The sequence below is a fragment of the Jaculus jaculus genome, chromosome 10 (genome assembly GCF_020740685.1).
Source record: "Jaculus jaculus isolate mJacJac1 chromosome 10, mJacJac1.mat.Y.cur, whole genome shotgun sequence".
NCBI lineage: Eukaryota > Metazoa > Chordata > Mammalia > Rodentia > Dipodidae > Jaculus > Jaculus jaculus.
Genome location: NC_059111.1, coordinates 18,153,603 through 18,166,770, shown reverse-complemented (window position 1 = coordinate 18,166,770; position 13,168 = coordinate 18,153,603). Strand labels below are relative to the sequence as shown.

Genomic DNA, 13,168 nt, shown 5'->3' with positions numbered 1-13,168 from the left:
CAGCTAGGGGAGGGTCCAAAGAGAGCTCAGCAGCCCACCCAGTCCGGTCGCATCCCTTGGTAACAGTACCCTCTGTTCCTGAGTCCAAACCAACCAGCTCTTTCTGAAGCCCACCTGAGCCCAAGGGTAAAACCCACCCCGATAAGCTATAATAGGGTTTTACCAGATACGAAAGAGCTCCTTCTCATCTGAAACTCAGGGTCCCTATACCAGTAAGGCTTCTCCCACCATGGCTGCTGAAATGAGTAGGGGCAGAGATTTTGTTTGTTTGCTTGTTTTCCAAGGTAGGGTCTCACTCTAGCTCAGGCTGACCTGGAATTAGTCTCAGGGTGGCCTCAAACTCATGGCGACCCTCCTACCCCTGCCTCCCAAGTGCTGGGATTAAAGGCGTGCGCCACCACGCCCGACAGATTTTTTTTCCCCCTCTACTTGTATCAGTCTTTTTACTACCTGTTAGATTTCTTTTCAAGCCCTGACCCTTTTTTAAATTTCCCTGGAAAGCCCCCTTTCATGTTTTCCCTCCACTCCCAAGCTCAGCTTTCTGCATGGGCTCCTAGGTCCTGCCTCCACATGGGTATATAGCCCCATTCCAGTTCCCTCTCTGGATTTACAAGCATCCCTAAATAAATGTAATGATTTGTAATCTATGCTTCTCAGTGTGTTTATTTCACTTTCTTTGTTAAAAATAGACAACATCCCAAACATTGGGGTTTATAACCTTTTCCTGAATTCCAAAACCTCTCATCCGGGTGACTTTAATTAAACAGGCCACTCACCTGTCAAGCCCAGAGTGGGTCGCAGCTGGTTATACTGTCTCTACTGACGAGAAGTCTATGGACCAGATATTTTTGGTTCTCCTCTCAATCACACCTTCACCTGGGATTTCATCTCCACAACAAAAGCAAGATAGGAATGTCACTGCTGTCCAGTAGCCCAGATGAGGAACAGTTTGTGCTGTGCAATCATCTTGAACTAGACCATCAACCTAAACTTGGAAGGACAATCAAGGCTCATTCGGTGGTGTTGCTTGTGCCGGGCATTGTATGCAATACTTAGCTTTGCATGTAGTATCGCATCTGATCCTCACGACAGTCTGGTGAGGAAGACACCACACTGTAAGGAAACTGAAGGTCAGGCGGGTGCTGAAATTGCATGGTGGTCACTTAACGCGCTAAGATGCTAACCCATTGACTCATGGGGCCTGGGAACATGGACCTCCAGGTAAAGAGTGCTTGCCGTGCAAGCCCGAGGGCCTGATTTTCCTCTGAGTTCGGTTTCCTACCCAGCACCCACCTAAAGAGCTGCCTGAGGGTCCACTTCCATAACCCCAGTCCTGAGGAGAGCGGGAGCCCAGTCAGTCAATGTGGCTCACTGGTCAGCCAGTCTGACCATAAAAGAAGAAGAAGAAAAAAAAAAAAAAGACTCCTTTGGGTTTGGTGAGAGTCTTTAGGAAACAAGCCGATAAGTGACAGTCAGACACCCAGTTTCTCCTCTCACCTCCACACATGCATGGACATGAGCATCCGCACACACGAGCATATGACACACACCTCACTCATACATACTACATACACACACATGCCAAAAAATAAAATCTCTGTTCACAAATACTGTGTTAACCTGCTTAACTTGAAATTTCCTTCCAGGGACGGGTGACAAAGACGTGAAGGGCGTGGGTCTTCCTTAGGACTGCTTGTCACCACACGCATCTTCCTTCCAAAGATCTTTCCAGGACTCTTCTGTCTTGCACCTTCTTGTTTTTCCACATCTGCTGGGTCCTGATGACATAATCACTGCTGGGCCAAATCTGAGCATGCAGGAAACTCAGTGGCTGACCCGGAAGAGCGGCTTTCTGGGTTTGCACCCTCGCTAGCTGTGGTGGGAGGTGTGGCCAACCCCCTTGCCAGCATGAGTTAGACAAAACCCTTGATGGTCCTGTTTGATCTTTAAATTGAACTAAAAAAGAGAGAGAGCCTTTCATCTATCCTTAATACTTCTGAGGGACACACCCACCTATTAACAGAGCTGCTAAAAGGTGAACGGAAGGAAGCGCCCTCCGGAGAGGTGGGCCTGCACACTGGGATTGCAGTTCACCAGCCTCTCTCAGAGCCCTTAGGACCAGGGTTCTCCTCCTGCCCAGTATTGCTGCAGCTCCACAGTCCGCCCTCAGGGCCTCCCGCAGGTGTGGGCGAGCAGGGAGGGATCCCACCCAGCGAGAGGAACCGAGTAACTGCGCAATAAATAGGACAACTGAATTAAGACGCCAAAGAGTCTTTGTAACTAAGGTATTGTTTATTCTTCACTCATAAAAAAGAACATATTTTTTAGTTTTGAAATCATGACATAAAATAAAAAGGCAATAAATGAAAATTAGCAGCAGGAAGTGGGTAGAAGCGAGTCCTGCCAGCAAATTCTGCGTGCTTTGGGCTCCCGCCGGCACCTGGAGCTGAGGGAGCCCAGACACCGCGAGGGAGCTGGGTTTCCACAGGTGTCTGGTCAGCATGCATACGTGACGCCTCGTCTCTCCTGCTGCCCCGTCCTTGGAGAGGGCAGCTCTGCTGCTGCTCCTCCTGGTGAGGGGGGCAGCGCTGCAGTTGTCTGGGCAGGCACATTCCACCTACGTATTTCCAGCCTTTCCAAAAGAAAACTGCTCAAGTCCACCGTCCCTGGGCGCATGCTCTTATTTCTGGTCCGTTATTTGCTGCAGGCAGACCTTCATGTAGGTGTTCTTATTGCGGATTTCTATGACCGCATCCCTGACGAGCTCAATGAACATTTGTGGCCACAGTTTCTGCAAAGCTTCATTTTTCATATTGATGTCTGTGGCTTCCTTCACAAGGTCTTCTACATACATCTGACAGAATTTCTTTTTTTCCTTTATTTCCTGAAAAAAAAAGAAAAAGAAAAAGAAAAAAAGGCACATTAAATCAGAAGCCATCCATTGTGACTCCGTTTTCCACTCCGACCCGGGTCCTTCAGGGCAGGCGTCCTCCCCCGGCTGCTCTTGACGGGGCTCTGCTCGGTGCGCAGAACCGGGCGCTCCCTGCTTCCCCGTGCACTGCCTCTGCGGGCGTAGAGGGTTCCGGTGGCTAAAGTCAACTCCTGACCGTTCAAATTGGCGTGAGGCTAGTTACTATCCACCTGGTCCTTCACAGACTCAAACTCTGAGCTGACTTTCTAGTAGAGGAAAACACACACTGTAATATGTGACGAGCCAAGACCATAAGCTGGAGGAAAGCGTGAAGGAGGAAGAGGAACCGTGTGTCAGCCCAGGAAGCACATCACAGCCTTCTAGAGAAACAGCCTCCCACTCAACCTCTGGGTCTGACAGTCTGTAAAGGACAAGCCTGGTGCTGAACAAAGCACGGGAGCTTCGGGCCACGGGACTTCTGGGCGCTCAGCTCTACTCTCGTCCAAGGCAAACAAAGCTCTCCCGCTGGGTGGGCATATCTCAGTAGCGAGCTGGGCCTAGTACACCCGAGGCCCTGGGTTTGTTTATGAAGAATTCAACACTTCTGCCGGCTGCTGATGCTTTTGGAAGGCGTCTCATGTGGATGGGATCACAGCACACACAGAAAAATCCGTGTGACATGATGATTACGATTGTAACACAACACAAATCAATGAAGGAGGGAAGAAATAATAAATGTTAACAAGAGATTTAGGGAAAGGATTCCACAGAAGCTCAAACTCAAATCACCAAACTAATTTCAAACAAAACAATAAAATAATCCCAAGATGAATTATAGTTGAAGTTAAAATATACTGTCTAAAGACTCATCAGAAGAAAACTTCACAAATCGAAGTGGAGAAGCAGCAGCAGTGGCTTCTGGAAGGGGCTGGGCTGCCTGAGTGCCCGTCCGTCAGCACTGCGACGACCCCAGGATGTACACTCCAGACTGTCAACTCTTACCTCAAGTGCAAAACATCTACCAACTGCCAAGCTCTAATCAGGGCTCTGCGTGTTGAATTATTTAAGGAGACTCTGCCAGTGTCTGAAATTGCCTTCAATGCATACCACTGTGGAGAGTTAGGTGGATGACACACAGGAATGTGACAGAGCCAATCACTAGGTAGTATGATGTTACCGGTTTTGTGTTTATTGTAAAATCCTTTCAATTTGACTGCTTAAACTTTTAATGAAAAAACTTAAAATAAGAACACACAGAAAATTACTAAGAAAATATAATGATGTATCACTAGAACTGTCTTTGGGTTATGAAGCCAGGTATGGTTTTCCTTCCTTCTACTTTTCTTTTTTTCCAAATAGTCAAGCTGTACTTTTCTATTTTTGTGATTCATCTGGTATGTATACGAGTCTGTATGAGCGTGTATGGGTGCAGGTCGGAGGACAGCCTTGGGGTGTTTCTCCTCTCCTTGCATCTTCTTGAGCCAGTCTACCTTGCTGCTTTGCACACCTGCTGCTTCTGGATTTTCCTGGCTCCACCTCCCATTGCCACAAGCACAAAGGATTAGAGATTCAAGCTTTACAAGAGCACTAAGGACAGGAGCTTGGGTTGCATCTAGGTTTATAAGCATGTGCCTTTAACCACTGTGCCATCTGCTCAGACCCACAAATGTTTTAATCTTGAAAACAAAATATGTTTTAAATTCCTAATCAATGTAAACAAATTAGTTTAATTTGTGTTATTTCCCTAGTAGAGGCATATTTTGGAAAGTTTTCTTGTGATATATAAAACACCTCAAAATAGTCATTCAACATATAAGAAGTCAGTATGCTGGTCTGATGTAGTTTATGCCTTGAGACGGTGGGTGACAGGCTATGGGAGGAATGACCACAAAAGCATGCAGTGTGACGAGGGATAACCAGTGAGTGGTTCTAGCTACTTGTCTGCTGAGCCAACCTCTCTGATGGCAAGAGCCGAGCCCATCTGTGGTGGTTTGAATAGATGGCCCCTAATATATTCAGTTTTTTATTTGTTTGTAGTTTGCATCTGCAGCCACCTGGCTGGAGGCAATGAACTCCCCCTGGATCTGTAGGCTTCAATCCATCCCTTCCTCCATAACTGTGCCTGGCCTGGCACTTGAGTCTGCTACACCACCCCTGCTCTAAGCTGCCGGCTGTGAGAACAGCATTAGCTGCTCTCCTTGGCACTCAGTAAATCTGGGCTATGAGGGAACTCCACAAGGACCAGTGCGAAGAGCTAGAGATCCGCAACTACCTGGAGCTATGTTCTACAATAAGCCGTGATCTTATACACGTGGAAGCACAGAGCATGGTTAGTGAGAGTTCTCTCATAGGTTTCTGAAGTGTGTGTGTATGTGCGTAAGTGCACATGTCCCGTGTGCCATGTGTGGAGGACAGAGGAGGATGTAGTGTCTTCCTCTGTCATTCTTCTGCCTAATTTTCCCGAGACAGGGTCTCACTGGGCCTGGAGGCCCGTTTTTCAGTTAGACTGGATGACCTTCAAACCCAGTGATCCTCTTGTCTCCACCCCCTTTAGTGCTGGTGTTACAGCTACGAGCGCATCTGGCTTATGTGAACTCTGGGGATTCAAACCTGGGTCCTTAGGCTTTGCAGGCAAGTACCTTAACCACCAAGCAATTTCAACTACAATGATACTTGTATTAAGATTTAGGGCTCAAAAGATGGTTTAGCCATTAAAGACGCTTGCTTGCACAGTCTGCCAGCATGGCTTCAATTTCCCAGTACTCACGTAAAGCCAGATGCATAAAGTGGCACATGCTTCTGGGGGTTCATTTGCAATCGAAGGCTTTGGCACACCCATATTCACGGTCTTTCTATGAGTCTGCCTTTGTATTTCAAATAAATAAATGTTTTTTTTATTTTTGTTTTTGTTTTATCGAGGTAGGGTCTCACTATGGTCCAGGCTGACCTGGAATTAACTCTGTCATCTCAGAGTGGCCTTGAACTCATGGCAATCCTCCTACCTCTGCCTCCCGAGTGCTGGGATTAAAGGCATGCGCCACCACACCCGGCTTATAAATGTATTTTTAATAAACAAGTTTCAGCTATTTCTTTCATGTCATTCTCCAAAACAAGGCCAATAGAGGCTGAGAGACCTGGTCAAACTTGGACATCGTCTATTAAAACTTCTCTAGAGAAAACTCTAATCTAGTCCATGAAGAACTGGAAATCCAGTTAGCAGATGACCTATATAACATAAAAGTTTACATAAAAAAGTATAATAGTAATATAAGCACTGAATGAAATCAGGAGCCAGCATGTACACTCAGTGTTCAGAGCAGAGAGCTCTGTGCTGAGTGGTCAAGAGGCCTTTAAAAAGCACCAGGAACTAGTGGGAATCCAGCCATAGGGAGGCTGCAGATATGTGACCTCGAGGATCTGAGGAATCCTCTGAGCTTCGAGCTTTCCTCATCTGTCTAGGAACACAACTGGATTCTTGAAAGTCCCTTTCAGGGCTCTGATTCTACGCTTGAATTAAATCTTTTTTGGCTGAGATAAGAGAGTGGATGAGCAAGAACCATGCAACGGGAATGTGTCATGAGGCATGAAAGGGTCTGCTTTAACCTGCTTTGTGAGTAAAACACCCAGATCAATTTTCTCCACAACTCAGTACCTACAGAAGACACACTGGGTACTTTGTGCTGCAGCGGGTTAAGTACTTTTCAAGACACAAGGAGCGTGGTTTAAGTGAAGGAGTGCTGGGCTGTGAGTCAAGAGAGTGATTAAGGGACTTGGGCAAGGTCTCTCAGGTAATAAGTGGTAATCAAGGGCTCAACTCCAAGTCCCCTGATGGTTCGCCTAGTACTCTTTCCAAAGCCCCACGTGGTTCCGATTCCATCCTTTGCCTTTGAATTGTCTCAAAACAGGAGTCAACACTTCCTGACTTCATCTCCTCATTGCTTATTTATTGATCAAGCCACTTTAATCAAGTTTGCTTATGAGATCCTACTGAAACGTTTCCATTAAAAGTGACCTTGACTGCCAAATTCATCAAAATTTTTCTTTTTGTACTTTGTGTTCAAAACTCCTAACTCATCCAACCAAGGTCATAAAGATTTCCTCTCATTTTTTAAAATAAGAACTTCAAAATTTTGCCTTTCATACTTAGGTTTTTACTTGATTTGGAGTTAATTTCTTTCTTTCTTTTTTGGTTTTTCAAGGTAGGGTTTCACTCTAGTCCAGGCTGACTTGAAATTCACTATGTAGTCTCAGGCTGGCCTTGAACTCACAGCAATCCTCCTACCTCTGCCTCCCCAGTGCTGGGATTAGAGGTATGCACCACCATGCCTGACTTATAGTTAATTTCTTATTGTACAGTGTAGATAGGGTTAGCATGCTTTTTCTGATTGGATAACACATTTCTTCAGTAATACTTACTAAAACCACAGGCCCTGGTACTTTGTAATGCCTGCTATGGGCTTAATTTTTTCCCATATGCTTGGTAGAGCTCTGACTCTCTGCTGTGTCCACAGGCCTATCCATGCCTACACTGCCTTCCTTACAGGCAATAAATGCTTTACCAGCATATGGGAGGTCAGCAAGGCGGGTACAACCTTGTGTATCTGAGATCCTAAGCACTATCAGATAACTTTTAAGGATCAGCTGGTGCAGTTCCATAAATAATCCTGTCCGAACTTATATTAGACTTGTCTTAAATTTGAAGGCATTTAGGAAGATTTAACATGGTTATAATCTAGAATAGTTCTATGTATGAACATAAACTCTTTAGTTCTTCAATGATTTTCAGTGAACTCTTATAATTTCCCTTAACAAGGGGCTTAGGAACATTCTGTTATCCATTTCCACAGTGTTTGCTGTGATTGTATTACGTTTTAAAGTTAGTTTTCTTTTTTAATTCATTTTTTATTTATTTGAGAGAGAAAGAGGAAGATCAAGAGAGCATGAGAGAATGGGTGTGCCAGGGCCTTCAGCCACTGCAAATGAACTCCAGATGCATGTAATACCTTGTGCATCTGTCTTACATAGGTACTGGGGAATCGAACCTGGGTCCTTAGGCTTCGCAGGCAAGTGCCTTAACTGCTAAGCCATCTCTCTAGCCCTAAGTTTAGGTTTTTGTTTTGTTTTTATTTGTTTGCAAGCAGAAAGAGAAAGGAGAGAGGGGGACAGAATGGACATGCCAGGGCCTCTAGCTACTGCAAATGAACTCCAGATGCATGTATCACTTATATAACTGGCTTTATGTGGGTACTGGGGGATCGAACCCTGGTCATTAGGTTTTGCAGGCAAGTGCCTTAACAGCTGAGCCATCTCCCAGCCCTAAATTTAGTTTTAAGTTGGTAATAAACCTATGTGGATTATTAGCCCTGTTCTTACTGACTCATGAGAACTCTTCCTGGTTTTAGAGAGGTGATCTGCAAACTGTTGGTCCAGTTGGTGGTTCATCTCTATCTAGTTCATCACCTTAGAGACCTTCCTCATCCCAAGGCTATGCACTAATTTTCCATGGTTTCTTCTATAATTTTTATGCTTTTAAAATAAGAAATTTTACACTTTAAGATCTCTGGCCCATTTGGAATTTATACATCCATGTGTGTGTCAGTAAGGTAGGATGTCTGAACCCAGCTTTTCTGCTCGCAGATACTTCCTCAATTATCCCCAAGTCACTTTCAAGAGTCCACCTGACTTGTTGAGATTCATTATTGTATTTTTTCCTTTGTATTTGGATGTACCCCTAGATTTAGGTCATCATTTTACAACTGAGAAGGAGTTAGAATGTGCCCTCACGTCTGGTAGGGCCAGCCTTCTCACTGCTCCTTTTCAGGGTTTTTATGACTGTTTTTCCACATGCATTCTGGATCAACTTTTATTTTAAAACCCCAACAAAACATTTTTGGTATTTTTGTTGGAGGGTGTGATGGTTAAGTTTGTGTCAATTTGATCTGTTTAGGAATCCACAGACATTCCTCATAAGTGGGTCTCTGAGGTTGCTTCCAGGAAGGATTGACTAAAGGAGGAATCCTTCCTCCAGGGCAAGCCCTCTCCCCAGAGTGGGCTGCCCTCTCGGAGGGGGGCTTTACCCAAAGAAGCTCTGGGAAGAAAGGTATTCTCCTCCCCTCCCACCTGGCTGCCAGAGCTGCTTGCTGCTTTCCAGTGTGGACTGAAGACCAGCATGGACTGAAGAACAGTGTCTCTCTAGGACACCTCCAGGCCTTCAGGGCAGATGGGGACTGCTGAGGTATGCAGCGTGGACTAAGCAGCTACCAGTTTGTGGACTGTTGTAAACTAATCTAATAAATTCCCTTTTAATACAATTCATTGTATCAATTCTGTTCCTCTAGAGAACCCTGACTAATACAGAGGGGGGTCACAATAAAAATTTCAATTAAATTATGTAAGATTGATCTATTTTGCTTTAGATCCTGAAACATGTTAGGCTTTTCCATTTGCATGATAAATCTTATGTATTCTTCATTAATGTTTTAAAGGTTTTTTTTTTTTTAATTTTTTTTATTTATTTGTTTGAGAGTGACAGACACAGAGAGAAAGACAGATAGAGGGAGAGAGAGAGAATGGGCGCGCCAGGGCTTCCAGCCTCTGCAAAAGAACTCTAGACGCGTGTGCCCCCTTGTGCATCTGGCTAACGTGGGACCTGGGGAACCAAGCCTCGAACCAGGGTCCTTAGGCTTCACAGGCAAGCGCTTAACCGCTAAGCCATCTCTCCAGCCCGTTTTAAAGGTTTTTTATATTCATCTTGGATATTTATCATTAGCATATTATATATTTATTAGTCCATTTTGCATTACTGTAATGTAACAGCTGACCATGGCTTTCTTGCTGAAACAGTAGTGAGGCACTGAGTGCCTTCATCATGTGGTGACAGAGGGAGTGCATGTGTGTATGTATGTATTTTTCACCCTCCTCTTTTCCTAGAGAGCCACCAGCCAATCAGTCATGAAGGCTCCATCTTAATGACCTCATCTAACCTAAGTACCTGGCGAAGGCCCCACTTTTCAACACCATGGTGGGGTTCAGTTCCATCCATTTAGCACCTCAGGAGGGGGCTAAGCTTCAACACAGGACCCTTGGCAGGCACAGTCCACCATGTCCAAACCAGAGCAGTTGGTCATTTATCTTTTTGTGTTGCTATTTGGCAACTTCTTCCTGTATATCTTTTTTTTCCTTGCTTGTTATTTGTAACAAGGAAGCTAATGATCTAATATTTATTACTAATTTTTTCATTTATAACTTTTTTTTTTTTTTGGTTTTTTCGAGGTAGGGTCTCACTCTAGCCCAGGCTGACCTGGAATTCACTACATAGACTCAGGGTGGCCTCGAACTCACAGCAATCCTCCTACCTCTGCCTCCAGAGTGCTGGGATTAAAAGCATGTGCCACCACACCTGGCTACATTTATAACTTTTTATCGTTCCTCAATCTTGGGATTTCCACGTATTTAATACTTTTGTTTTCCATCTAAGTGTAGCACCTATATTTCTGAGTCATAGTGGTGATGCCAGGCGTCCTTGTCTTGATGCTGCCCTCACTGATGCACCAGCGCTCTGCTGCAGTGTGGCCAGCACCCTCAGGCTGGCAGCTTAAGCAGCCCCAGCTATCACTGTGGCCGTGCGACAGGAGCGCAGGCGCTGCTCAGCTGCCCGGTCTGCTCAATAACGGGGCGGCCAACCTTCCTTCCTTTAGGAGCAACCCTTTTAAGCTTAAGTAACTTCCAGCAGAATTTAGCTCCTTACAAGGGCAGGATCGAGGTCCCCGTGGTCTTATGGGCAGTCCCCGTGCTGAAAAGTGCCTTGTAGTTTCTTGCTATGTGGTCCTCTCTCAAATGGGAATTGTTTTCTCAAGTCCAACAGGAGGATGTCAGGAAGACCCAAATGTTCTTTTTGTAAAATGAGGGTTTTTAAAGTTTTTTATCTGTACATGTATGTGGACAGCTGGGGAACTGAAGTTTGGCTAGCAAGCAATGTATGTTTTACATTATGTGTGCATGTCTGTACACTGTGCGTTACATTACACATGCATGCTTGTATACCGTGCGTTACATTACGCGTGCATGCCGGTACACCATGCGTTACATTACGTGTGCATGCCGGTATACCATGCGTTACATTACATGTGCATGCTTGCTTGTACAGAGTGCAAGCAAGCACTCTCAACCATGGAGCCCCAGCTCCTCTGGATATTCTTTAAAGGTACAGCAAGATTAGGTCAGACTCATTCAGGACAGTATCCCTTTTTCATATGCCAAGCTGCCCCCTCTTATTTTTCCTGAAGTTTTAGTTACCTGCAATCGTCTGAAAATATTAAATGGAAAAATCCAGGAGAATGACTCATAATTTTAAAATAACTTGCTATTATTATAAATTGCTATGAGTATTCTATTTTATTGTTGGTTACTGTTATGTTGAGTTATGTGAAATTCTTTCTCTCTTTTCCTTCCTTACATGCATTTTTTTTCTAAATTTTGAGACTGTCCAGGCTGGCTTAGAACTTACCATATAGCCCGTAGCCAGTGCCAGGGAAGGAAAAGAATGGAAGACACAATTCAACGAGGCACTGCATCCCCACACTCCTTCTGTGAGAGCAGCCTGTCCATCACACAGGCTTCTGGGCTATAGTATGACTCCTACACTGAACCCCCCCCCCCCTTGCTTTCTCCGTGAGAGTGGCAGCTCTGACTATCCATCACATGGCCAATAAAGAGTTCTCGAGCTGGTAGAAAATTACCTGAAAACCATGTGGCTGTTTCACTTCTACCCTATGTGGATCTAAGTGAGGAGGTACAAAGATTTCTCTCCCTCTCTATGCATATATAAAGCACACACTGGTGTGAGATAAACAGAACTATATTAAACCGTAGAGATATACGTGTAGATTGATCTCGACATGTAACCTGTCTAAAGAGCCGCAGAGACATATGTACACATGTAACTAGATAATTTCCCCACACAGTGCTCTGTGTCTAGTGAACGGGGGCTCAGTACGCATGTCTGCTCTTTCTTGGTCTTCTGCTGTTTTATCCCTGCAACCCCCTGTGGCAGAATTGCGGCCCCTGTGGATATTTAGGTGACTTATCTCTTCAGCTGCCCTGTGGGCTCCAGCCCAGTAGGCACTGGTTTCTTTTCTCCTTGCAGTTTCAGTAGTGTCGTAATATTGTAACCCCAGCAGCCCCTGAACACACAGAAACTTGTAAGATAGCTCCTGGGAACAGAATGGTCATATAATGTGATTACAAAGTTGTCCTTGTATCGTGATCCCAAGGCAAAATAACTTGAGGGAGATTCTGCCATGGCTCTGCTGGCCTGGCGTGGCTGGTTGAATGCCCATGAAGTCTCTTCTCTTAAGTCAGACACACCAGAAGCCTTGGTTCTATTTTGGTCTAAATTTCTGGTGCAGAACGTTCTTTTCTACTGAAAGACAACGTGGAACCAGGCTCTACTTCCTCCTATTTCCCAGCTGCCTGCTATCCCCAGCTTTGTGAGTTCAGAGCTCCCAACACCAAGCCACGTGGGACTCGAGCCTGAGGTCAGAGGTCAGAGGTCAGAGGTGCTTACCTCTAACTTTTCATTGTGCCATTCCTTCGTGGTGTAGTTCAGTGTGGCGCGGTTTGTGTTTTCTCCCATGACCCTTTTGCTGTCATTATTCTCTTCACTGGCGATGCCAGGTTTTTTCCCTTTGGTTTCTAGTAGATATCGGAATTGTTTTCTCCTGTAGAAAGATGCAAAGAGGTTTTGAGTTGTTTATTAGACTTTAAAAATGTTCATTTTTTTGCTGACTTTAGAGAGTTAGCATATGCTTTTTTGAATACCTGTTTTGGAGTCTGAATTTCTACTAATTATGATATTTTATCCACATTCTTTTGTTTATTTTGTTTTGTTTGAGACATAGTATCACTACTGTAGCCTGGGCTGGCCCCAAATTTATAATACTTCTGTCTCAGACTCCTGAGTACTAGGATTATAGGCATGTGGGATCATGCTTAGCTCAACCTTTATTTTTCGTTCCATACCTACCAGTAATCAACTTAAACATGTCTTAGAGACTTCTAAAATGAAAAATAATTTTAGCTTAACAAAAAAATCTATTCAAAATTGAATCAGAGTACAAGACAACCCAATTAAAGAGTTATCTGACCAAAGTTACAAAGTCTTTACAGCCCATAAAACAGCTAAGTTTCCTCATATAAACAAAAGTAGCTCATCGTTCTATTATTTTTCTTATTGGTATTCATTATTAAATTAAAACA

General features: G+C 44.5%; 1 protein-coding gene across 8 annotated transcripts in view; it reads right to left on the bottom strand.

Moving 5' to 3' along the window:
• Positions 1-2,271: 2,271 nt before the first annotated feature.
• Lrrc49 (leucine rich repeat containing 49) overlaps positions 2,272-13,168 on the bottom strand; it is a 130,182-nt gene continuing 119,285 nt past the window's right edge. For all 8 annotated transcript variants that reach the window (XM_045160937.1, XM_004666722.2, XM_045160938.1 and 5 more), the window contains 2 exons: positions 12,477-12,630; positions 2,272-2,884 (listed from right to left, as the gene is read on the bottom strand). In XM_045160937.1, coding sequence (XP_045016872.1) covers positions 2,681-2,884; positions 12,477-12,630 — 358 coding nt within the window. In that variant the 3' untranslated portion in view covers positions 2,272-2,680. The remainder of the gene's footprint in view (positions 2,885-12,476; positions 12,631-13,168) is intronic.